The sequence below is a fragment of the Aegilops tauschii genome, chromosome 5 (genome assembly GCF_002575655.3).
Source record: "Aegilops tauschii subsp. strangulata cultivar AL8/78 chromosome 5, Aet v6.0, whole genome shotgun sequence".
Taxonomy (NCBI): Eukaryota; Viridiplantae; Streptophyta; class Magnoliopsida; order Poales; family Poaceae; genus Aegilops; species Aegilops tauschii.
The window spans coordinates 493,649,771-493,673,489 of NC_053039.3; the positions used below are offsets into that span (position 1 = coordinate 493,649,771).

The 23,719-nt window shown below is 47.8% G+C and overlaps 2 protein-coding genes and 1 long non-coding RNA gene across 3 annotated transcripts; 1 reads left to right on the forward strand and 2 right to left on the reverse strand.

Annotated features, from left to right (window-relative positions):
• Positions 1-260: 260 nt before the first annotated feature.
• LOC109741946 (AP2-like ethylene-responsive transcription factor CRL5) lies at positions 261-7,053 on the forward strand. Its single transcript, XM_073498239.1, has 11 exons — positions 261-915; positions 1,034-1,604; positions 1,703-1,785; positions 2,026-2,034; positions 2,158-2,246; positions 2,359-2,432; positions 2,530-2,657; positions 3,240-4,867; positions 4,963-5,068; positions 5,487-5,572; positions 6,699-7,053. The coding sequence occupies exons 1-8, from the start codon at positions 582-584 to the stop codon at positions 3,830-3,832; spliced, it is 1,881 nt and encodes a 626-aa protein (XP_073354340.1). The 5' UTR covers positions 261-581; the 3' UTR covers positions 3,833-4,867; positions 4,963-5,068; positions 5,487-5,572; positions 6,699-7,053.
• Positions 7,054-14,698: 7,645 nt separating this feature from the next.
• Positions 14,699-17,534, reverse strand: LOC109741945 (chitinase 2-like). Its single transcript, XM_020301035.4, has one exon. The coding sequence runs from the start codon at positions 17,525-17,527 to the stop codon at positions 16,544-16,546; it is 984 nt and encodes a 327-aa protein (XP_020156624.1). The 5' UTR covers positions 17,528-17,534; the 3' UTR covers positions 14,699-16,543.
• A 1,982-nt stretch (positions 17,535-19,516) lies between these two features.
• LOC141022160 (uncharacterized) lies at positions 19,517-23,160 on the reverse strand. Its single transcript, XR_012183179.1, has 3 exons — positions 22,752-23,160; positions 21,330-21,407; positions 19,517-19,799 (listed from the first exon to the last, which is right to left on the reverse strand). It is a non-coding gene; the product is annotated as an uncharacterized lncRNA (long non-coding RNA).
• Between the last annotated feature and the right edge of the window lie 559 nt (positions 23,161-23,719).

Sequence of the window (23,719 nt, forward strand, 5' to 3'; positions counted from 1 at the left end):
AGCGCATGCCCTAGATAACCGCCATTATCCAATATCTTCCTCCGTTTCAAACTGGCTTTTGTACCGAATACTGCTAACGCAAGTTTGAACCTATTTCGCTGACTTCCCATTGTCCCAAGCTCCTAGTTGGAGAATGTTGTGCTGGTGCCTATCCGACCATTTATATCCTCTTTATTTCTTGTTCGCAAAATGTGTGTGTGTGCGCGCGTGGTCAAGACCAAGAGCAACTCATTCGCTTTGCACACACGTTAAAAGCCAAGCCCAGTACACCCCGTCGTCCAATCCGCCGATCACACCCCGACTCTCCCTCTTCTTGCCCCCGCTCCGCTGCGCTCCTCACGGGGTACAAGAAGCGCTGAGCCGGGCATACCCCGCACCGCACACGCGCACGCACAGACCAAAGTCCCCCTTCAAACCCGCTGAGCTAGCAATGGAGAGCAGCGGCATCATTGCGACATGTACTCCCCAATGATTGATTATCTCATTCCCGTCTAAGCTAGATCTTCTTGAATCTTGAGACCACCACGGCCTCCTCATCCCCAGTCGTGCTCGTGCGCCCTTGCTCCCATCCGCTCCGCCCGATGACCAACGGCGGCCACAGCATGAGCGGGGCCAGCATCGCTGGCGGCGCTGGCGGCTGGCTGGGGTTCTCGCTGTCGCCTCACGTGGCCATGGACGCGGCCGCCGGCGCCGGCATCGTCGACGTGGCCGGCCACCACCACGCGCACCACGGCGGGGTCTACTACCAGCCTGACGCGGTCGCGTCCTCCCCCATGTCCTTCTACTTCGGCGGCGGCGACAATGTCGGCGCCGCGAGCGGCGGGTACTACTCCGGGATCTCCGCCCTGCCTCTCAGGTCCGACGGCTCCCTCTGCCTCGCCGACGCGCTCCGGAGGAGCGAGCAGAAACACCACGGTAAATATCTGCACAGTACTACGCTTCTTACTTTGCTACAGCTTGGGTTTCCTGAGTTCTTGGCTTCTAGCTGCGCGCGTCTCTTTATGTTTCTTGGTTGGGGTTGCGGTCTGTGCAGGGGCGGGGGTGTCGGCGCCGCCGAAGCTCGAGGACTTCCTGGGCGCGAGTCCCGCCATGGCGCTGACCCTGGACAACTCCGGCTACTACTACGGCGGCCACGGCCACGGCCATGGCGACGCTGGAGGCGGCCAGCACCAGCTGCCGTACGCCATGATGCCTGGCTCCGGTGGCCACCACATGTACTACGACGCCCACGCGGCGTTGCTGGACGAGCAGGCTGCAGCCACGTCGGCCGCGATGGAAGCGGCCGGCTGGATGGCGCGTGCCGGAGACGTCTACGACGTGGACGGCGGCAACGGCGAGGACGGCGGGGGCGCCATCGTGGCGGCCGGCCACGACAACCCCGGTGGGTACGTACACCCGCTGACGCTGTCCATGAGCTCCGGGTCCCAGTCCAGCTGCGTGACCATGCAGCAGGCGGCTGCACAGGCCCACGCCTGCGTCGGCCAGGCGGCCGCGGCCAGCAAGAAGCGCGGCGCCGGCGCCGGGCAGAACAAGCAGCCGGTCGTCCACCGCAAGTGCATCGACACCTTCGGCCAGCGCACGTCCAAGTACAGGGGCGTCACCAGGTAGCCGCACGCCCCAACCCAACCCATCACCGCATTGCATGTCATTTGCCGCCATCGTCTTCCTCCTCGCGCTAACCCTCGCTTGCTAGCAAAAGCAGGCATAGGTGGACGGGGAGGTATGAGGCGCACCTCTGGGACAACAGCTGCCGGAAGGAAGGCCAGACCAGGAAAGGCCGGCAAGGTACTTCCAACCTCCAACCTTAATCAATCAAGCTCCCTAACTAGTACTAGTAGTGGTAGCACTTTGCCCCTAGTATACCATTTTAGTTAGTGGCAGTACGTACTACGTACTAGTAGTAGTACTCCTAAGTAGTGATGTGATTGCACTTCCAAGTGCTAACTAATGAACTGCTCTTTGCATGTCCTTTGCTGGACCTTTTGCCCGGGGATCGATCGTGCTTCTTCTCGTCTCCGTCTTCAGTTTATCTTGGTGAGTAGCACTGGGAGTGATGCTCCTACCTAGCACATTCACTTTGCTTAATCTTGCTGGGATCACTCAGTACAAATGCTAGTGCTTGTGCCTAAAACTAAAAGAACTTGTTGATTTGGGCAGGTGGGTATGACATGGAGGAGAAGGCGGCGAGGGCGTATGACCTGGCGGCGCTCAAGTACTGGGGCGCGTCCACGCACATCAACTTCCCGGTACGGCGATCACCTCCCTCTCGATCCATCTCCGGTGTACATTGCTTGCTTGCTTGTGATCACAATGTAGCCAGTGATTATGACCATTGTTTGCGTGCGTGTGTGAGTGCAGGTGGAGGACTACCAGGAGGAGCTGGAGGTGATGAAGAACATGACCAGGCAGGAGTATGTGGCTCACCTCAGAAGGTACACACATAGACATGTTTGCCTGAACCTTGAGAGAATTTTGCACTCGTTCGCATGGTGTGGACAGACACTCACGCCGCGGCCGCCATTGGTGCAGGAAGAGCAGCGGGTTCTCGCGCGGCGCTTCGATGTACCGGGGAGTCACCAGGCACCACCAGCAGGGGCGGTGGCAGGCGCGCATCGGCCGCGTCTCCGGCAACAAGGACCTCTACCTCGGCACATTCAGTACGTGCCCATCCCCAGCTAGCTCTTGCTCCCCCTATTGCCGCCATTAATCAGGTTCCTCTGAGACTGCAATCTTGCAATCTCGCTACAAGATACAAATCTGCAGCATGCATCATCATGATCACCGATTCACGAATGTGACAGCAGCAACCAGTTCGTTGTCGCCGCAGCAGCGAAATAAGGCTGCAGAGGCTTGTCACGGTTTAAGGACGCAGGGCGTCCTGTCGCAATGATCATAACCTCTGATGTAGCTCCATGATGCCCCTGCGCGCCCTGGTCCTCCCGAAAGAATGAACGTAGCATCGCTCTGCCGATTCTTTGCATGCTTTTGGCCGCACTTTTGCGCGTGCGAGGGAGGAGCGAGGGAGGCCGTCCCCAGCCGTAGTGGGTTTGCGTTTTTGCGTTGCTCGCCTTTCTCATAAGGCTGGCCGGCTCTGTGCGTGCATGATGCATGCTCTCGTCGCTTTCGCGCTCGGCTCCTCTCCTGTGCTTTGACCGCCGGGAAAAGCTCGGCTGCTGTTTGAAGCTGCGTGTTTGTGTGTTTGATCGTCGGATGCGTGTTTGTTTGTTGCGTGCGTGCAGGCGCGGAGGCGGACGCGGCGGAGGCGTACGACGTGGCGGCGATCAAGTTCCGCGGCCTCAACGCAGTCACCAACTTCGACATCAACCGGTACGACGTGGACAAGATCATGGAGAGCAGCACGCTGCTCCCCGGCGACCAGGTGCGGCGCAGGAAGGACGGCCCCGACGAGAGCGCCGCCGTGGTGGCCAGCGCGGCGGCCGCCCTCGTGCAGGCCGGCAGCGCCGCGGATTACTGGAGGCAGCCTGCGGCGGTGACCACGGACGATCAGAGCCGCCACCACCTGGACCTCCTGTCGAGCGAGTCCTTCTCGCTGCTGCGCGGCGTGGTGTCCGTGGACGGCGACGCGGCTGGTGCTCAGCAGGGGCAGGGCAACCGCATGTCGGGCGCGTCGTCGCTGGCCACGAGCCTGAGCAACTCCCGGGAGCAGAGCCCGGACCAGGGAGGCGGCCTGGCCATGCTATTCGCCCGGCCCGCGGCGCCGAAGCTGGCGAGCTCGCTGCCCATGGGCACCTGGGTCTCATCGCCGGCTCCGGCCAGGCCCGGCGTCTCGGTGGCGCACATGCCAGTGTTCGCCGCGTGGGCCGACGCGTGAGACTGACTTGCTCGACTACAGCGTCGTCCTTTTGGTGCTGCATCCACGAGGAGATAGCAAGATCGTTTAACTAGGGCTGGTTACTTAGCATTAGTAGCTGCGTTAGCAAGGAACTGTAAGGTGGTTTATTAGCCATAGCTGGTAGCTTAGTGGCGCATGCATGCATCTGCCTGGGCTCTCGTGGTTCCTTCTCCAGCTGCGTCTGGGACGAAGGGTTTTTGTAGTATCCGAGCCATGGCACGGCAGCAGCAGCGTTGCCGCCGGTCCGGCGGAGAGCCGCCGCTGATCGGAGCTGGATGGGTAGTGGTAGCTCCTGTCTCCAGACCTCCTAACTTTCATCAAACCAAAATGTTCGACCTTCGTGTTCATGTGACTTGGCCGCGTGTCTGAACTCTGAACTTTCTTGCTTTCTGGGGTTCTCTTTGCTCGGGCTCGTGTAGTCACGGACTCGTCAGTGCCCCGGGATCCTCATGTTTGATGCAGCTTCAGTTTCGTACCGGAATCGCTGGCTGTCCTTGACAATATTTACACTGTTGGATTGGGGGCGACTAGTATAGAAAAGCAGCTTGTGGTGCAAAAATAGAAAACTCAAAGCTGGACCACTCGATTGATGACGGATGGCACAGATTCAACTGGTGGGAATGTGTACACACAAATGCGTGCTTCTGTTCAAAAAGGACCTTCGTTTCTACCGAATTTGCTTCTGAATGTGCCATCAAACGACGGCCACCCCTCTCCCATCTCCCCTGTTGCTTCCAGACGGCGGCGGCGCTTCAGATCCGGTGCCAAGCGCCTCTTCCTTCCCCTTCCTAGCTACTCTTACTCAAGGCCACCTGATTCCTCTTACTGGCCGACACCGGAATCACGCTCCAGATATTCGAGCGGCAACTGGCCGCCGTCACGACGGTGAACTCCACGGGGGGCTGCGCCCCGCTCGTGTAGGTGCCTAGGAGGCACTGCGTGGCATTCGCCGTGCCCGCCTCCGACGCATCTACGGCGAGAATGAGCTCACCCTGTCCGCGCCCAAGCTGCAAGGTGGCCACCTCTCCCCTGCTTTCTCACCATGCCGCTGCTATGTACTGTCATTTTCTTTGCCGTAAATAACAGATTATATCACTACTTTGATGCAGGCTGATGCTAATCTGAAGCCATTTTGATGTTAATTTGGAGCCATTTCTTTGCCGCTATGCACAGTCCAAAGCTGAAGCTATGTTTTAGCTTGTTGTTCGTTAATCTGTGAGTGTAGACATAACATTGATTCTGAAGCATGTTAAGGATGCGTTGTCAGTATTTTTGGCTAATGGATTTAGAGAATTCCACTCATCAGTTTGTTTGTATCAGATTCCTTAACAAATTAATACTCGCAGTTCCGTATACAGATTCAATAGCTTGAAAAGTTGGAAAGAAAGCAACTTGATTATGCTAGGCAAAAATAAAATGAATATTGTCCATTTATCAGCATATCAAAATTTGGATTCATGTATATATGATTCAACGCTGAAATTGCTCCGGTTTAACAGAGAATAATTAGAAGTGTCCATTATGATTTCCAAAAATGGTGGCATTAAGGGTCAACAATTTGTGCTTCGAATACTCAGGGTCAACAATTGGAAGTGTCCTAGTATATATTCTGACACACAGACTGTTGCCATAGGTGGTGGGCTCCTTGGCTCCTTCCGAACCAGCCTGTGTGACATGGTGCAGACCTACAAGGCGTCATCACAATGATTAATTTCCCTGGTAAATAGTTGCTAACTTGATTTAGCTAGTACATTTATGCTCCACCTCAATTTTATTAGCTAGTTGATTTATGCTGCATCTCTACAGTTCTATTTTCTTGTACTTGTTCATGTCAAACACGCTCATGTGTGGATGATGCATATTGGTAGCTTCATTTGATGATTATTGCTACTGTTTGTGGTGGTTTGAAAGTCTATATTGGTAGTTCTGTTTCACTGTTAAGTAGTCCGGAGAACCAAGTTGGTAGGTTGATGACGGGTAGATAATCTTCGATTTGAAGTTTAGGACATTTCACTGAAAATATTAGTATCTGTCGTTGTTCCATTTTCTCGTCACAATATGCATTCATTGCATCCATTGTGGGCAAGTAGAGTTTTTCGTTTGGAGATTTATTTGTATAACGGTGCACATAATAATCCTCGAAACCCAACTGATGTCAGTTGTATGATGCACATTAATAACCCTTGCTAAGGGAAAAATATTGGACCCGCATTTCACATTTTCCTGCAGCTTTGAGACCTTATTATGAGTTGTGAGTCACCAGAAAAGCAAGGTTCTTGCCTGTTGTTTGAAAGATAAATGATTTCGGGCTCCATGAGCCGTGATAACTGATTTCTTGTTGTTAGTCCTCAATGTCGGTTTTCACTAACACACATTGATCATCATACATTCTATAACTCCTACAAATTGTTGACCACAAGTATTATGATGCACAAGTTGCAGACCGGATAAGAACTATTCCCTTTTTTGGCGAAACTATTGAAGAACTGCGGTTGTAGGTTGTGCCTCTTATGTGATCCAGGTTCTATAGTGATGATGTTATGATAAGTATAGTAATGACTATCATGCTTCACAATGTCAAGAATAGGCATTGTTATGTGTCTATTATTATACTTTGTACAAGGTTCACTCGTTATATTAGGGAGTGGCTCTGCTAATATTGTTCTTGTCGAACTCGTGACCAGTTTCAAGTGATTAAAAGGTCCAATGGCTTCGAGGGTTCAACACATCATTTTATCATATTTATTTTCTCAGCCCACGATTAAAAAGTTTTAAGTATGAATGCGTGACACATACATGGACTTGCGCTAACTGAATCATATTTGTTATGTATGATCTCTCCCAGGACAGAAGCTCGATGAACAGGAAACACTGCATCTGGAGGCAACCGTTGTGTGCCATCAAGATAGCAACGTTGATGTAGTTCTTAATGGCAATGCTTGTCGAGCCATGATTATCATATTCCTTCAGACTCAGCAGTGCCCGTCATGTACCAGAGTTGATGCAATTTCCGCTAGTAATTCTTGTTGATCCTGTCATGTTATTGAAACCTGATATGAATGCCTTCTTGTGTTATGCCTGGGATGTTCTAGTTTGACATGTACCCAAAAAATGTGGCGGGGATAGTCCAGTTTGACATGCAGTCAAGCATTTGTGCCTAGAATGGTCCATTTTAACATGTATACACAATTTCCTGTGCCTGAGATGGTTCAGCTTAAACGTACTTACATATTAGTGCCTGTGATGGTCCAGTTTGCCATGTAGAGGCTGGCTTAATTTTTTTCACTTGCTCAAATATCTTTGACATGCAGTACGTATGTGCAAAGGGAGGGAGCAGGAATGAACGATGTGAAGATGTGGCAATAGAGTAAGAACCAAAAGTTTGGAATGAAAAGTGAAGGTGGTTACTGCAAAAATCTATTTGACATCTAACTACTAGCAAGGGGGTTTTCATAAAATGCACATTAAGTGGCATGGGATCCCTACACTTGAATGGCCCAGATTCGTTTTTCTATTTTTGCATCACAAGCTGCTTTTCTATTGTAGTCGCTCGGCCGGGTCACAGGGAACCCGTACGTACGTACGTGCCTTCCGGTCGTAAGGCACGGCAACGGCAGACACTGTTGGCCGCGTGTGTCGGTCCGGCACCATGTACGCCGGCGCCCGCCCGTGCCGGGATCCGCTCGGGCACGACACCCCGGCGTGCGTGCAGCCCGCTCCGCGCTCCCCGGCTGTTTGCTGGGCGACGGCCCGGCTCCCACGGCCTGCGACCCAGGCGAGTCTTGTCGATCTCGTGCCGTGCGCGTCGGCTGCTCGCGCTCTGGTGCCCACCGTACGCTCCCCCGAATGCAACAACGTGCAGCCATGAATACTACCAGGCCCCGGCCCCGGCCACGCGTTCCTGTGCGGTGGTGTGCTGCCGAAGCCCGCAGGAGGCGCGTGCGGCCCGAGGGGTGGTGACGGCGGATGATGCTTGGCGTGCATTGTCCGGGGCCGAGCTGCGTTTTCTGCGGGTGTTGTGGCCCAACAGGTCGTCAGCATTACATATCGCTACGGAATAGGCTTATCAATCTTGGATTAGACGAGAATTAATAAAGTCCCGTATAACTCGGAGGCCTTTTGACTTTTTTTCATGATAATACATGTCTTTTTTATAGTATCATAAGGATCATAATACAAGCCACGTACAAACCGACCTGGCAAAACTGAAAGACAGCAAAACGCTAGCCTTTGCACATAGAAACAACAACCAAGAAGTAAAATTACAATCTAGACCGAAGAAACCTCTCAACTTGATACCAACGCTCTCACCTGCCTCTGGAACCACCATAGCAGCCACCAAAGGAAAAAATGACAGATCATCTTCACACTCGAGCTCGAAGCGACTCCATCGCTGATATGCAGCTTTGCGGACCTCCAAGGTGGCTCACCAAAAGCGAAACCATTACCGTTGAACGAATCAGAGCGGGGCAACACCCCGGACACGCCATCGAACTCTAGATCTGGCACCCCCACACGACTAAGACGCTAGAGGAGAAAACCACACCTGCCATCCACGAACCACAAACCTAGCAAACGATCCACCATCTTCCAGATGCCGCTGATGCAGACCACAATCTGCATCCGCTTCTGGACTACCTCCCAAGCTCCGCGCCGGCGCTGGAGCAAACGCCGTCGCAGCTCTGGAGCCCGAGGACACAGGTCCACCACGAGGATGTCGCCGCCGCCACACCATCCTTTCTTGAACAAACTGATTTCCAAATCCATCCCCAACCATAAGACCGATCGCCTCGCCGGACTAGGATCTGAAGAAATTTTATTCAGCGCCGCCTTCGCCGCCGCCGAAGCAAGACGATGAACAACCTATAAATCTAAACTACGAGAGTAAAAAAGATCCACACGCGTGGATCCGGCGACCCCCCTCACCACTGACGACCGAGGCCGCCGGCGGAGGGGAGCCTCCAGAGGGCGGCGGCGGTGGAGACACCTTGCGGCGGCAAGGGCGTCTGTTCTTCCTTCGAGGGGAGGAAAGAAAAGCTCTTCCCGTATATCGAAGGCCTTTTGACTTTCAGAAATGATATCGGGCTACCGTCAGATATTTGACACATTCTAGTGAATGCCCCTGTCACCTTCGGTTCTCCCACACAAATCTTGAAGCTAGCGAGGGCGCCACGTCAGACTCCCTAATCGTTCGTTGCATCATGGGCTTCAGCGAACTGCTCCCTTCCCCCACTTCTCTCTCTTCTTTCCTCCACTCTCCATTTCTCTTGATCCCCCCCACCAATTTCTATCGCCTTCCATCTTCTCAAGCGGCGACAGTTTCGAGTTAGTTGCCGGCGCATCGCCACCGGATCATGCGCTGTTGCTCGCCGACGTCAGGGATTTCATCCCTTGCTTATACATTGATGCTATCAGCGGAGGTACGCGCCATTCATCGCCGGTTGTTTGCCGACCATTTTCGTGCTTGTTGTCGCTTGAGGTCCAGCGGGTGGTCAAGGCGAAAGCAGCAGCTTTCGATTCGGTGGTCGGCGATGAGTTTGTTACCAACGTAGCGGCAGTTTTCTCGGGTTGTTGGTGGGTGTCGTCGGTGTGGGTGGGTACACTTTCGTCATTCGTGACCAACTTGAGAACTTAGCACATTTGCCTGCGGTGGAGCGAGTGCCATCGAAGATGGAGCTGGACCAGATACTACCAAAACAAACCCCAACAGGAACAACGGTCCGGCCACGGTGATTGTGCCAGCAACCACAACCAATGACCCGCCCTTTTTACGGCCCTAGTCGGCGCCTCCGCAGTCCATATCAGGCGTGGACCACGGTCCGTTGGCCATAGAACTACCCACCGGCAAAGGCACGAGAACGAACGCTGACGATTGCTCGATGACCTTGGACCTCAGCCTCATGCAGATGGGGAAGGGAACTTGAGATCCTTGCGGCGTAACAGAAATTTTCGCTGGAGAATGAGAGAGAGTGGGTCAACCCTTGGATCAAGGGTTGCCTCCTCCCTAGGGCGACGCACCAAGGGGTGGACCCACCCCCAAATCCTAGCCGGACCAAGCAAGCTTGGGCGCCAAGGCAAGGGGGCGCCCACCTAATGGGCCTCTAAGGCCCATGCGGGCAGCCATCCAATAGGCCTTGCGTATGTGCTGGCCCATGGCGCCAATAATATTTCCAGCAGGCTCCGAAAAATTTCAGATCCTTCCTACACTATCGATAGCTTATTTTATTTCCTTTGAAACATTTTCTGGTCCCCCAGTTTTCTCAAAAACACTTTTGGTTTCTCTGAAACACTTTCGATCCTTCCTCGGAAACATTTTCAACATCTCTGAAACTTTTCTGGTGATTTTCTCTCAAGCTCCTAATCCATCTAGCACCCAACAAATCTATGACCCTTAAGCATGTGACCCAGCAGGTTCGGTAAAGTATAGATATGACCGGAACTCCTTCCGTTCAACGATCAATAGCGCAACCGTGGACATCCATATTGACCCTTGTACCCATATGAATAACTATCGAGTGAATGTGTAGTTACCACGTGTTATTCCTTTTGCTTCACGATAATCAACAAAACCCGAAGTGAGATTTATCGGCATCTAAGTGAACCAACAGCTCGATCATTATGCCATTTTCTTTGTTATCATTTTTTTCTCTTTTCTCGTTTCCGTGTTCAGCATCCCCATGAACAATTCACATTGTGTCCGGCCGGAGCAAACAACATGCATACTCTTTTTTCACACACAGGGCAAGTATGAAATATATCTACATTATGAAAATGGTAGCATTTGAACACACATAATCCATCTAAAATTAATCTTTAAATTCTTGTTGCAACACACGAGGAAATCACCTAGTTTAACTAGTAGTGTGAAATATTTATTTGACATGCATGAACATTTGTACATGCATACAACTAACTTTATTTCAAAATATAGACCTTATTATAGTACTCATCTTTTAGAAGAAAGTCACATATATTAACAGACCGTCCCACATATTTTTTTTGTATGATTTGTATTAGTCTATTACAAACATATTTTTGTTACTTTAAGTATGCTCCTTACCATATTCTCAATTTAGGGAACAAAGCCACATATTAGTCTTTTTTAGAATCAGCCACATATTAGGTGGGTCGTTGGCTGGAGAAGCCCACATAAATTCTACAAGAGGGTCATGCAATCTTTGCGGTGTCGTTCTTCGTTTGTGGAACTGAAATCTTTTATCATTCCAAAACTTATTATGCCAATTCATATTCCACCCATACCATAGAGGCGGTCGAGCAAACACTGACACCCCCGTGGTGGCTATTAGGACGGCCATGTTGGAAGGTCCTTTCAGTGTTGGAAAGGTCCCATTTTGGTTTTTTCTGTCCACTATTTTTTTATTGTCAATTTTTCCTGTTCATTTTTCTACATATTTACCTTTTCCTCTTTTCTTTATATTTTCTAACTCATGAATATTTTTCAAATTTATGGGTATTTTTTGAAATTTGGGAACATAGTTCAAATTCGTGGACATTTATTAAAATTCACAAAAGAATTGTGAACAAATTTCTAGAATTCATGAACATTTTTAAATTTCGAGATTTTTCATACTCATGAACAATTTTCAAATACTTAAATATTTTTAAATTCATGACCATTTTTAAAATTAGTAAACATTTTTAAAACTCATGAACTCTTTAAAAATTCCGGAAATTTGTTCATATTCGTGAACAATTTTAATTTAGTATTGTTTTCTAAATTCATCAACCTTTACAAAATATATGAAACTTTTCATGAACATAAAATGGTAGTGTTCAGGTTGTGTGTGTGGGGGGGGGGGAGGGGGTGTATTTCTCCTCATAATTATGAAAAGTTTCATAAAGATGATTACCATTATCTTTTAAAGAATAAGAATTACATAGTAATCATCATAGGTAACAATTTTGTTCTCATCACAATCAATTGAAACACCCTAAAAAATTGTGGAATCTACACTACTTAAAATGAATACCATTACTACCTACCATCATGACCTCTCTAAACCCACTTTTAATAATATTGCAATCATCATAACTAGGTGTAGGAGGTGTATTATCATCTTAATAAATTTCTTCTCTAAGCTAGGATTAGGAGGTCTCAAAAGATCATATTCATTCATTGTTTCACATTCATTATCACAAGCAAGAGGATAATCATTAGGATTCTCAATAGCATAAACTTCTTCAAACATGTAATCCTCATTCTTACTAGAAAACATATTTCAGACTCAGCATGCTCACTAGCAAAAGGACTTTCAAACCTATCATCCCGAAGCTTAGGATTTTTCATGTCAATACCAAAAGGATTTTCAAACATAACATCCCCAAGCTTAAAGTTTTCCAAATTTTCATCATAAGTGATAGAAATAGCATAAGAATAGTCATCAGTAGCAAAGCGGTTTTCAAATTTATCCTCCCCAAGCTTATGCTTTTCATGTCATTAGCATAATTGATATTCATAGAATACATACTAATAACTTTTCTTTTCTTTCTTTCTTCAAAAATTATATCTTGATTAATATTCAAAGAACTTACATCAATAACATTTTTATATTTTTTTCTTTCAATAATTCATAACCATGTTCTAATTCCATACTCTGAACATTAAATTTCTAAATACAATCAAGTGCACTTTCTTTTTGTTTCTTCCATAAGCAAAACAAGTGAACAAGAAACTAAAAGATAAAATTGCAGGATCTAAAAGAGATACCTTCAAGCACCCACCTTCCTGGTAACGACACCAGTAAAGAGCTTGATGTCTACTACATACTTATATTCTTGGACACCATGTTGAGCCTCAAGTGGATGACCTAAGGATTGAAACTTCCTGAACTATGTTTGTTGATTTTTTCTCAGACTTTTCTGTTGTATTTTCTTGAAATACCAAAAACAACAAAAACGAAAGCTGACACTGGCACTGGATTAATAAGTTAGTCAGATAAAAGTTGATAAAAAGTATGCCCAAAGTTTTTGGAATTGATAGGAAAGTAGCATGAATCATACAAAAATTATCGATAAGTTTGAGACGTATGAGTGGGAAGAGCATACATCCTTCTGTAATCCTCGTTCTCGTAAGCCTTGCAATTTCCATTTGGAGGATCCATGTACCATTTCCTTTTCTTTTCCTACTTTGTTCCCTTTTCATCTTTGTTGTTTTTTCAAAAAACAAACAAACAAACTATTTGTCATGTTTTTCCTTCTTTGTTTTAAATTAAAATATTGATTTTTTATGTATCAAGATAAAGATAATATATATGCTAGCAAATAAATCATTTTCATCTATTGAAACATTGGAACAACTCACGAGTTTATTGAAAATTGTATGGCATACATGAAGATTTTCAAAAACACCGAGGTACACGCAACTTTTGAAATATATGGAGGATTTCTAAGACCGAACACTTTCTGTGATATATTTCAGATGCTACATCTAGGGGATTTTGTTAAGGTTGGAAAGTTACAGGGTGAAATGGAGGCCCAGGGCGAAAAACACGAGGGAGGTGGGGAATTAGTGGGAGGAGGTCACGTACATCCGAAATACAAGATCTGGTCAATCTAGGATTTCATATACTAAGGCCCAAAGTGTTTTTTTACTTTGTTCCTTCTCATTATTTGTTGGTTTTTGTGTGCGCGCGAACAAATACATCATTTTCATCGTTTGGAACAATGCACAACTCAAGAGTTAAGAGAACATTCTACAACATACCTGACCATATTCCAAAACATTGAAACACACAAGTTTTTGAAACATATGGACGATTTATAAGATGTATTGAAACAATTGTATGACTCACTTGAACACCTTAAATGATATATGTCAATGCTGTTGAACGACAATAGACAATTTTTTAGGAATGTCGGAACATATTTAACTAGTAGTGTGAAATATTTATATGACATGCATGTACATAGATAGGCCTAACTTTTTTGTCAAAATATTAACCTTATTATAGTTTTCACTTTCTTTCGGAGAAAATCACATATATTACGTGGAGCAATTTACTGATTGGCCCACATAAATTTTTATATGATTTATATTATTTTTTACATACATATTTCTGTTACTTTAATATGGTCCTTATTATATTTTCCATTTAGGGAACAAAGTCACATATAATTTTTTTTATTCCAAAGGTTATTATGTGAATTGATATTCCAGTCATACTACAGAGCAAGTCAAGCAAACATTGACAACCCTACAAGTGCTATCAGGCTGACCATGTAGGACGGCCCTTTCAATTTTGTGAAGGTTCCATTCGGATTTTTTCCACCACTAGTTTTTTTATGTTCACTTTTATTTTCATGTTTTTATATTTGTTCTCCTATTTTTCTTTTATTCTTATTTTTCTTAAATCATGAATATTTTTAAATTTATGAATATTTTTGGAAATTTGGGAACATACATGAAATTTATAAACATTTGCTGAAATTCAAAAACATCAAATTATTAATAGTTTTCTAGTATTCATGAATATCTTTGAAAATTCCTGATTTTTCATATTCATGAAAAAACATTCACAATTTTTTTAAATCCTTGAAGACTCTTCAACTTGTGACCTTTTTGGAAATTCATAAAAATTTGAAACTCGTTATTAAAAAAACTTATCAATATTTTTTCATAATCATGAACAGCTTTATATTCACTATTATTTTGTAAATTCATAAACATTTTCAAAATTTTCTTTATTTAATTCACCAAAAACTAAAATTCTTGAATGTTATGAAATGAAGTATTAATAAAAAAGGACCAAAGGAGTAACTCTGCTTAAAAACCGATCAAGAAAAAAAATCGCTAGCGTAGTACACACATAGTGATGCATGGGGCGCGACATAGAAACTTGCAATCCAGCGTGTAACACGCAGGACATGAGTTCCCAGAGTCTTGATTATCATGGCGGGTTGTTTCAATTTGGTTATATATGTGTTGTGCCGGGCTTAATTTTTTTTTGGGTGTAACAACTTGGCTTGCTGTTTTAGTCGGTATTTTAGTTTGAGAGGAAGGTGGAATTGGTCGGTGTGTGGCTCTAGTGTTGTTACGCACTTTAGTCTCGGTGGCGATGGGTGGAGGTTAGGCGAGCTTGTTTGTAGCCGCAAAACCAACTAACCACAAGCAAACAACGCACACAACGATAAGTAACAAAGAGCAAGCATTTTCTATTCGGCGCCTTGGTGCTAAAGGCACTCTTACATGGAGCTGGCCCATCTAGGGTGCAACGGGAGAGAACTTTTCCTGGTTTTGGAAAGCTTCCAGAACCTTCTCCCTTTTTTTCCATTTTGATGACCGGTTTTGTTTGTTTTGTTTCTTTTCTATTTTTCTCTCTTTTCTTTATTCTGTATTCTTTTCCTTTTCCTTTTTTTTCCATTTTATGTTTCAAAATGCATGAATTGTTTTAAATTCGATGAAACCTTAAAAAAAATCTATGAACACTTTTCAGAATCGATCAACTTTTTTAAAGTTTATCTTCTATTTTTTAATATTGTTGACTTTTTCCAAAATCGATGACTATTTTTAAATTTTTTTAATTTTTTCCCAAAATTGATGAACTTTTCTAATAAATGGTGATTTTTTAAAAAAATCGATGAACTATTTTTTGAAATTTGTGATTTTTTTCAAGATCGATGAGTTTTTCTAAAATCATTGTTTTTTTAATTTGAATTTTTTTCAAATTTGATGAACTTTGTCCCATGTTTGTGAAACCTATTTTTTGGAAATCATGAAATTTAAAAAACATCAAATGCATGAACTTTTGAATTCATTTTTTTGAATTTGTTGCTTTCTTTTGGACTTTGTTGAAAAAAAAATCGAGCAAGCGAGCGGTCGTTCAGTAGTAGCGACAGTTAGGTGTTTGCTTTTTCGAGCGAACGAGCGCGCCCTTGGGCTGGCCCATATACCAGCGACGGTGCAAGCGCCAGCTCGTTAACAGGCACAAAACGCGCCAATTAGGAGCTCCGGACACCATGACGAACAGCCGAAATGACCTAAACATGCAAAATACCAGCGTAAAGGTAGGCACACGGGCGACCCCCAAAGCCCCAATGCACTGAGAACCAACATTCCTATGGAGCATAGAATTTTAAACAATGACCAGTTCAGATACTTTTAAATCCACAAATATTTTTTTAATCAATTACAAACCTCGAATACAGCGGCATCATAGGTTGGCATGAGTTTCAAGGAATCATTCCCCGATCGAGTTTAGGATTTATAGCATATGTTTCATATGTCCTTAAGATTTAAGAATGTAATGTACTACTCGCAAGTCACATCATAAACATGTGTGGGAGCATTTGAGTATGAATAGCAATCTGAAAATTTGGATCTCATACCAATAAAACATAAAGCATCAACTAACATACATAAACTAACACATGGGGGTGACATTGAAAGATGTAGACGGTGCTGTTTGTGAAGATGGTGCAGATGAAGATGCACCCCACAATGCCTTTTGTTGGTGACGACGATAACGATGATTTGTATGGTTGGAGATGGTGGATCCAACATGATAAGTCCTCAGAATGAGGATCTAGGATATTTTTTTCCGCCTCCGTGAAAAATGGAAAACATTTAGGTCTCCAAAATAATGAGAGAAATTAAGGAAGCCAGCTGGGCCCTTATGGACCCGTCGCGAGTGACCAGTTGTCACCCACGAGCCCAACTGAGAAGCTGATTTCTCAGCTAGTGAATGGCCTCTGCCTGTAGCAATCCAGGTTGCTCCCGTAGCTGACACCGAGAACATTACAGTAGCGCTTGTAGAACCCGATCCGGTCGGCTACCCGTGAGTCCTGCCCGATCCCGCACTCGAGCCCGCCGTTGATGATGTTGGTGATCACGCCGTATCCGGGAAACCGGCCGGCGGCCAAGTCTGCGAGCGTCGGCCTCCACTGCCCCGTGATCACGGCGTGGGACGACGGCTTGTTACCCCGCGGGGTCATCCAGAACCATAGGGCCGTCTTGAATGAGACCACCGGGTCTGTCTCCACCAACTCCGGCTGGTTCAGCAGGCCCTCGCCGATCGCGCGGCCCGCCGGTCCGTAGTTGTAGTTGTAGGAGAGCTGGATGGGGCCGCGGCCATAGTACTGCTTGTCGGGCGCGCACGGCCACTCCTCCCTGGGTTCGCAGTAGTTGGACGGCGGGTTCCTCTCCTGCTTGAAGCAGTAGCCCCACGAGTAGGGGCCGTCGGGCGCCGTCGGCCACCCGCCGGTGGTCTCGTGGGATGTCTGGCCCAGGAACGCGGCCACCTCCCGCTTCCGCGTGTTGGTGCTGAACGTCGTGCCGGCGAAGGCAGGGAACGCCGCGGCAGCCGCGAGGAACGCGTCGTACGTGTAGAACCCGCGGGCCAGGCACGACGCGTCATTGCGGTGTAGGAGGAGCCGCTCGAAGAGGGCCCTGGACACGATGGACGCCACGGCCTTGGCGCCGGTAGGAGTGTTGCCGCAGCCGCTGCACTGGGTCTGGCAGCCGGCGCCGCAGTAGTCGGCCGTGCTGCCGCAGAACCCGAAGCGGCTGCAGCAGAGGCAGTTCGCGCACTTGGCGCCGTTGGCCTGCGCGCCGCACATTTGCGCGCGAGCTCCCGTGGTGACGAGCGCCGCCGCCAGGACGGCCAGGATAGCCGTCGCCGCCGTGGCCAGGCTCGGAGGAGCTCTCGGTGTCGACATGGTCTGATGGGTTTGGCCTTTGCTGCTGGATATGCATGGCTCTAAATGTCGCCCTTTTATAGACCAGATTATGATGGGGTTTGTCGATGGAGGAAAGTCGTCGGCTCGTGCCTACTGGCCACTGCAACATGGCGCGCTTGTACTTCTTTTGATTCAAGAACTTGTCCTAGATCGCATCTTTGAAAAACTTATATAATTCGAAGTCAGAGCATTAGCAGCCGGCCATGTGAGTGAACTGGCGGTCTGTTTACAGCTTATTAGGGGCTCCTATCCGGTTGCTGAAAGCTATAAACAACGAAGGCCTGTTTGACATGGACGAATTTTAGAGGAATTTCATTGTAGGCACTAACATGTCAAGATGCTAGCCTGCATAATCTGCGGCATCAGATCGACAGATGCTTGGAAGTAGACACGGAACTAAGAATTCATGTCATCCCACCTCTTTACTTTTCCAGCCCCGTTGATTATCGTGAATTCGTGATCCCCAAGTATCCCAAGTATGAGAGCATCACTAACCGATCTCCTACAATTTAGAGGAGTAAATGGTTGAGTATTCTTTGAAGGAATATTTTTGCTCCTTGAGAAAAGCATGGTTTCTAACCGAACCCTTATACTTAACTCCTGAAAAAAGCACAAATTTGGTGCAAATTTCATTCAAACTCCTTCATCAAACTTGATTCAACGAGTTGCATAAACTATTTTACGTAACTTAGACAAAATTTAAACAAGATTGCGTAAAAATTAAAGAAACTACTCGTTATCGCTCTTGTTTATCAACCTCTCCCATTCCGATTCGGTCATGGTCTCCTCGCCCGCTCTGCCAGCACCGCCTTGGTCCTTTTCGCCGGCACCGCCCTGGCCCGTTCCATCACCACCGTTGTTGCCATCTCCGTCGCTGTTGGAGCCGGAGTCGTCGCTGGAGCAAATATAAATGACAGGCGCCACATCGGACTTGTACAACTCATACAACCGCCGCTCCTCCTCGACACGGTCTAGGTACAAGCGGCAAAGCTCTCTCATATACGCCTCGCCGGCTTGCTCCGCCTCAAGGTGCTCACGGGCCTCCAGGTCTTCCCGCATCTCCGTACGGTGGCCACCCGGGGGTTGACGGGAGCCAATTGCGGTGGGCCATCGGGGAAGTCGAACTGTGTCATGGAGGCGCACCGACATCATGTGGTACTCCCGCGTCGCCTACACCACCAATTGGAATGATCCAATCTAAATCTTCCTGTGGATTTCACGGTCGGTGATCTCCGCAACGCACGTCCCCCACACTTGCTACTTCACGTCGAGGTATTACCTCTACGGCAGCAGCGGCGGTGGGAAGTCGGGGAAGAGTAAAGCTCCGCTTTGAGAGGAGGAAGCACCGCCGCGACCGTGGGCTCGAGCTGTGCGTGGCGGCGTGGATCCACAATTTTGATTGGTGACGGGGAGTGGTTGGGAGTGGGCGTGGTGAATTTTCCGCTAAGTGTTTTGGCTTTGATAACAACGCAATTAGCGGCATGATCATGTGCTTGAGCTACTCAGGTATATCTACATGGCACAAGACGGTTCTTTACCCCTCTGGAAGGAAAAGATGGGAGACGACATTTTAGATGCGTTTATTTCTTTGGTCGTAGGAAACTGGTACTACTAAAAGAGGTTCTGCACCAGGAGGCAAGGGTAGAATCAAATCATGTACACAAAATTAATGTTGCACCCACACTAGCCTTCCTAGTTGTTCCGAGGAGACTTCAAATCTAACAAGTGCAAAAACTAACCAAGCGGTTGTACCGCTCCCTCTGTGGAGTGGATAACTACAATCACAACCAATACATAAGCGTTGTATCACGTACATAAGCGGTTGTATTGTGTACATAAGCGGTTGTACCGCTCCTTCCTGGAGCGGTACCACCGGACCATGTACTTGTGACGCTCTCGATTCAACCGTACACTAATCATGCACGCAAATATGTACGGCCAAGATCAGGGACTCACGGGAAGATATCACAACACAACTCTAGACACAAAATGAAATAATACAAGCTTCATATTACAAGCCAGGGGCCTCGAGGGCTCGAATACAAGTTCAATACACAAGAGTCAGCGGAAGTAACAATATCTGAGTACAGACATAAGTTAGACAAGGATGCCTTAAGAAGGCTAGCACAAAAGCAACACGATCGAAGAGGCAAGGCCTCCTGCCTGGGACCTCCTAACTACTCCTGGTCTTCGGTGGCCTCCATGTAGTAGTATCCGTCGGCGGTGGCATCTGGCTCCAGGGATCCACCATCTGGTTGAAACAACCAGAAAGAAGAAAGAAGGGGGGAAAAGGGGGAGCAAAGCAATCATGAGTACTCATCCAAAGTACTCGCAAGCATCAGATCTAAACTAAGTATGCATTGGTATCAAATGGAAGGGCTGTATCTGTGGACTGAACTGCAGAATGCCAGAATAGAGGGGAAGGCCTAGCCTATCAAAGACTAGCATCTTCAAGCAGCTCCAAGCATCTTGCAGCATGTAGAAGAGTAAAGAATAGCATTTTATATTAACAAGCATGTTGTAGCAATAATGCCCAGAGATCCTTCATCGACTCCCTGCGAAAAAGCAATCCCGGAGCCACATAACTTAAGTATCCATTTCTAGTTGTATTAGATCAAGATATAAGTCTGAACGTCCATTACCGTGGACACGGTATTCGAATATGTATCTTCCCTGCAGGGGTGCACCACGTTTTCCAACACGCTCAATCACTCTGGCCGGACACACTTTTCTGGGTCAATGCCCGGCCTCGGAAGATCAACACGTCGTAGCCCTACCTAGGCTCAGCAGAGAGGTCCCCGCCGGTCTACATCCTAAGCACTCCGGGGTCTGGGCCCATCGCACGTTGCACTCCGGATCGTTGCGCGCAGGGCGGATCCAGGCTGCCCGGATGGCGCCGGCCCAGCCGTGCCGCAATGCTGAACTGGACGTCTGACAAAGCTTCGGCTGATACTGCGACGTCGAGGCCCATAAATATTCTCGCGTGGTGGTTAGTGCGTAAAGGCCAAAGGCCAACTCAGAACAAATACCCAAACCATAGTGTATTATTAGCTTGCGGAGACGAGCAGAGACTCACGATAATGTGACCCCGTCGCCCCGTCTCAAGGAAATACGGCAAGGGCAAGCCCAGCCCACTCGAGGGTTGCCTGGCTTCCCGGCCGTGCCTCGTAACCATCTTGCGGGTGCTCTCCTGGCCCGCCTGACTTTCCCAAAGGTCTCAAGTAATGTCAAGGTATCTGTGTGTCCAAACATCAAAGAGAAAACCCAAGGAATCACCCTCGGAGGATTCCACTCAATGTAATCATCAAGGTGAACGTAAGAGGGACCACCCTCGAGGTTCACACTTGAGGTGTTGAACGACAGAGCCGTATCGGGAATGGTGAAAGAGGAAATCACCCTCGATGACCACAACCGAATAGCTACACTACAGAATTATCATCAGGAGTGCGTTATGAGGGATCACCCTTGGCACTCGATAGTAGCTCTGCAGAGTTGAGCAACAAAAGGGGCGTGATATGATGTGAGGTGTCGGGCTCTGGTCGTCGATCACGTAGATCGAGTCGTCGATGATGAAGCAGGGGCAACAAGGACAAGTGGGGGTCACTGATGGATCACTAACCAACCTATACTAAGCAGTTTAGGAGAAGCAGGTAGGTAACAATAGCAGGTATAAAAGCAGGCTATGCATCAGAATAGGAGCAATCAAATACAGTAGCAAAATCTAATGCAAGCATGAGAGAATGGAATGGGCGATATCGGGATGATCAAAGGGGGGGCTTGCCTGGAAGCTCCGTTGAAAGGGAAGAAGGGTTGTCGATGACGTAGTCGATCACAGGGGCATCAACAACGGTCTCGGGGTCTACCGGAGAGAAGAGGGGGAAGAAACAGTAAATACATAGCAAGCAAGAGCATAACAGGACAACAGGCAGAGCTAGACGTGTTCTAATGCGGTGCTACACAATACCGGCGAAGGGGGAAAACATCCGGGAAAGCTTTCCCGAAGCTTGGCATTTTCGGACAGATGAAACGGAGGGGGAAAGTTGCATGTTTGCTATGCTAGGGATGCGGGGTGGACGAACGGACCATGTACTCGGATTCGTCTCGTTGTTCTGAGCAACTTTCATGTATAAAACTTTTTCATCCGAGTTACTGATTATTTTTTACGATTTTCTAAAGTTTTAGTAATATTCTAAAAATTCCTGAAATTTTGCCAAGTCTGAGAATTCGCCAGTTTTAAATATCTTTTAGCTGTTTTCAAAAGGCTACAACTATGGACCTGTACCTCCTATGATTTTGTGCCTTATATCAATTTTGAGCATTTTTCTGTGATCTAGAAGATAGTAGCACTTTCATCTCTGTTAGAGTTAATTTGCTTGATCATCAACAGCTCTAAAGTAGCTATGAAAATAAAACTGTTTTCAGTTTTTCTATTAACAGAACATTGAATTTTGTGATTTTCGTAGGAATTAATTCATGCATCAAATGGATTTGGTCCAGTGGAATAAAATGAAGTTTGTCAAGTATAATTTCTACTCATATTAATTTTAACCATGTTAACCGCTGATTAGACGTTGTTTAGAGGCTGTACAGAGGGCCAGACAATGTCAAATTAGAAAAGCTAGCACTAGCTACAGTAACTGAATGTTACTATAGCAGTGTAGCATAGCAGCGCATTGGCAGTGGCGTGGCGCAGGCGATGCAGTGCACGGAGAGCGCGGGACGGCGCGCGTTGCGTGCGGCCGGCGCGGTGTGGGTCGCGGCCAGGGGCGGCGGTGCGCTGGGAGCGGAGCTCCAGGGCAGGGGCGGCGCGGCGGAGCAAGTGCAGCAGCAGCAGTCGGCAGGGGAGTGAGGTCGCACGCGGGGCAACGGCGAGGCGAAGCGAGCGTCGCAGGGCAGCGTTGCGCCTGCGGGCAGTGGGCGGTGGGGCCGACAAGCAAGGGAGGGACGAGTGGAGGGCCGAGTAGAGTCGGCCGCGGGCGCAGCGGCGGGCGGCGCGGCGCGGAGCAGGGCGCGGGCCGCGGTGGTGGAGCAGCATCACAGTAGGACCAACAGCAGCTACACGGCAACAGCAATAGCAGCACAACCACGAGCAGCAGGAGCATGTGAGCGTGTACGCGGACGCGAAGCTCCGACTATGGCGAGCAGCGGCGACATTCGGCGCGGATAGAGACCGGGAAAGGGGGGATTCGGAAGAGGAGCTCACCGAGGAGCACAAGGAGGCTCGGTGTACGGTTTAGGAGCTGCAGGGGCTTCGAATTCCGGCAATGGCGTCAACAGCCGGACGAAGAAGAAGCGCTCGATCCGGATGAAGAGTAGGTGCCCAGCTCGTCCTGTGGTCGTGGACGATGCAGAGGACGACGATGGCGAGCGCATGAACCGCCCCGGTTGAGCTGATGCCCGGGACGGACGAAGCCGGCCGCCGCGGACCTCCTGGACGTCCTCCCGCCCGAAGGCGACGAGGGTTGCCGCGACGGTGATGAGGCAGCGGCGAAGGGGAGCTGAGGAGGGGAACGAGCGCGTGGTCGAGAGGGAGAGAGCGAGGGGAATGGAGTGGATGAGAGCGGACGTCCTTATCCCCTCCTGGCGTCGGCGCGCCGAGGAGGTGGTTGGGCGGGAGCACGTCCCTGTTGTGGTCGAGACAGAGGAACAGGAAGGGAGGGCGAGCGACCGAGAGGGCAAGATGGGCCGGCTGGGTCGGTCTGGTGGGCTAGGCCCAGCGGGAGTCAGGGGGGATTCTTTTTTTGTTTGTTTATTTTGTTTTACTTTTTAAAACTTTTCTTGTTTCTTTTATTTTAGTTAGCAAAATAGTTTTACTAAAATATACAACTGTCTCCATAAATTGAGTTACAAAATAACCCACTGACACAAAAGGTTTCACTCGCAATTTAAATAGTTTGATATTTTATAAATTATAAAGGGCATTTAATTAATTATTATAGCCACTGCTATATTCACTAAAGGGCATTTAAATACTTTAAAAAAAGTGTTGGGTCATCACCATAATTAGTTATGGAATATTTTCCACTATTTGAACATTTTAATTTGCATGTTTGAGAAATTTAAATTTTGGAATTTAATTTGAATTGGTTTGGACCAACGTGGGACCTAGCAACAGTAAAAGTGATGACAAGGCATCATTAGCAGGGGATTACTGTAGCTTAATTATCCGGG

What these genes read in the sequence shown, in the direction of transcription:
- LOC109741946 (XM_073498239.1), top strand. Translation starts at nt 582, where the DNA reads ATGACCAACGGCGGCCACAGCATGAGCGGGGCCAGCATCGCTGGCGGC. An exon ending in GAGCGAGCAGAAACACCACG is followed by an intron (nt 916 to 1,033) that starts GTAAATATCTGC and finishes CGGTCTGTGCAG; the next exon opens with GGGCGGGGGTGTCGGCGCCG. An exon ending in CCTCTACCTCGGCACATTCA is followed by an intron (nt 2,658 to 3,239) that starts GTACGTGCCCAT and finishes GCGTGCGTGCAG; the next exon opens with GCGCGGAGGCGGACGCGGCG.
- LOC109741945 (XM_020301035.4), bottom strand. Translation starts at nt 17,527, where the DNA reads ATGTCGACACCGAGAGCTCCTCCGAGCCTGGCCACGGCGGCGACGGCT.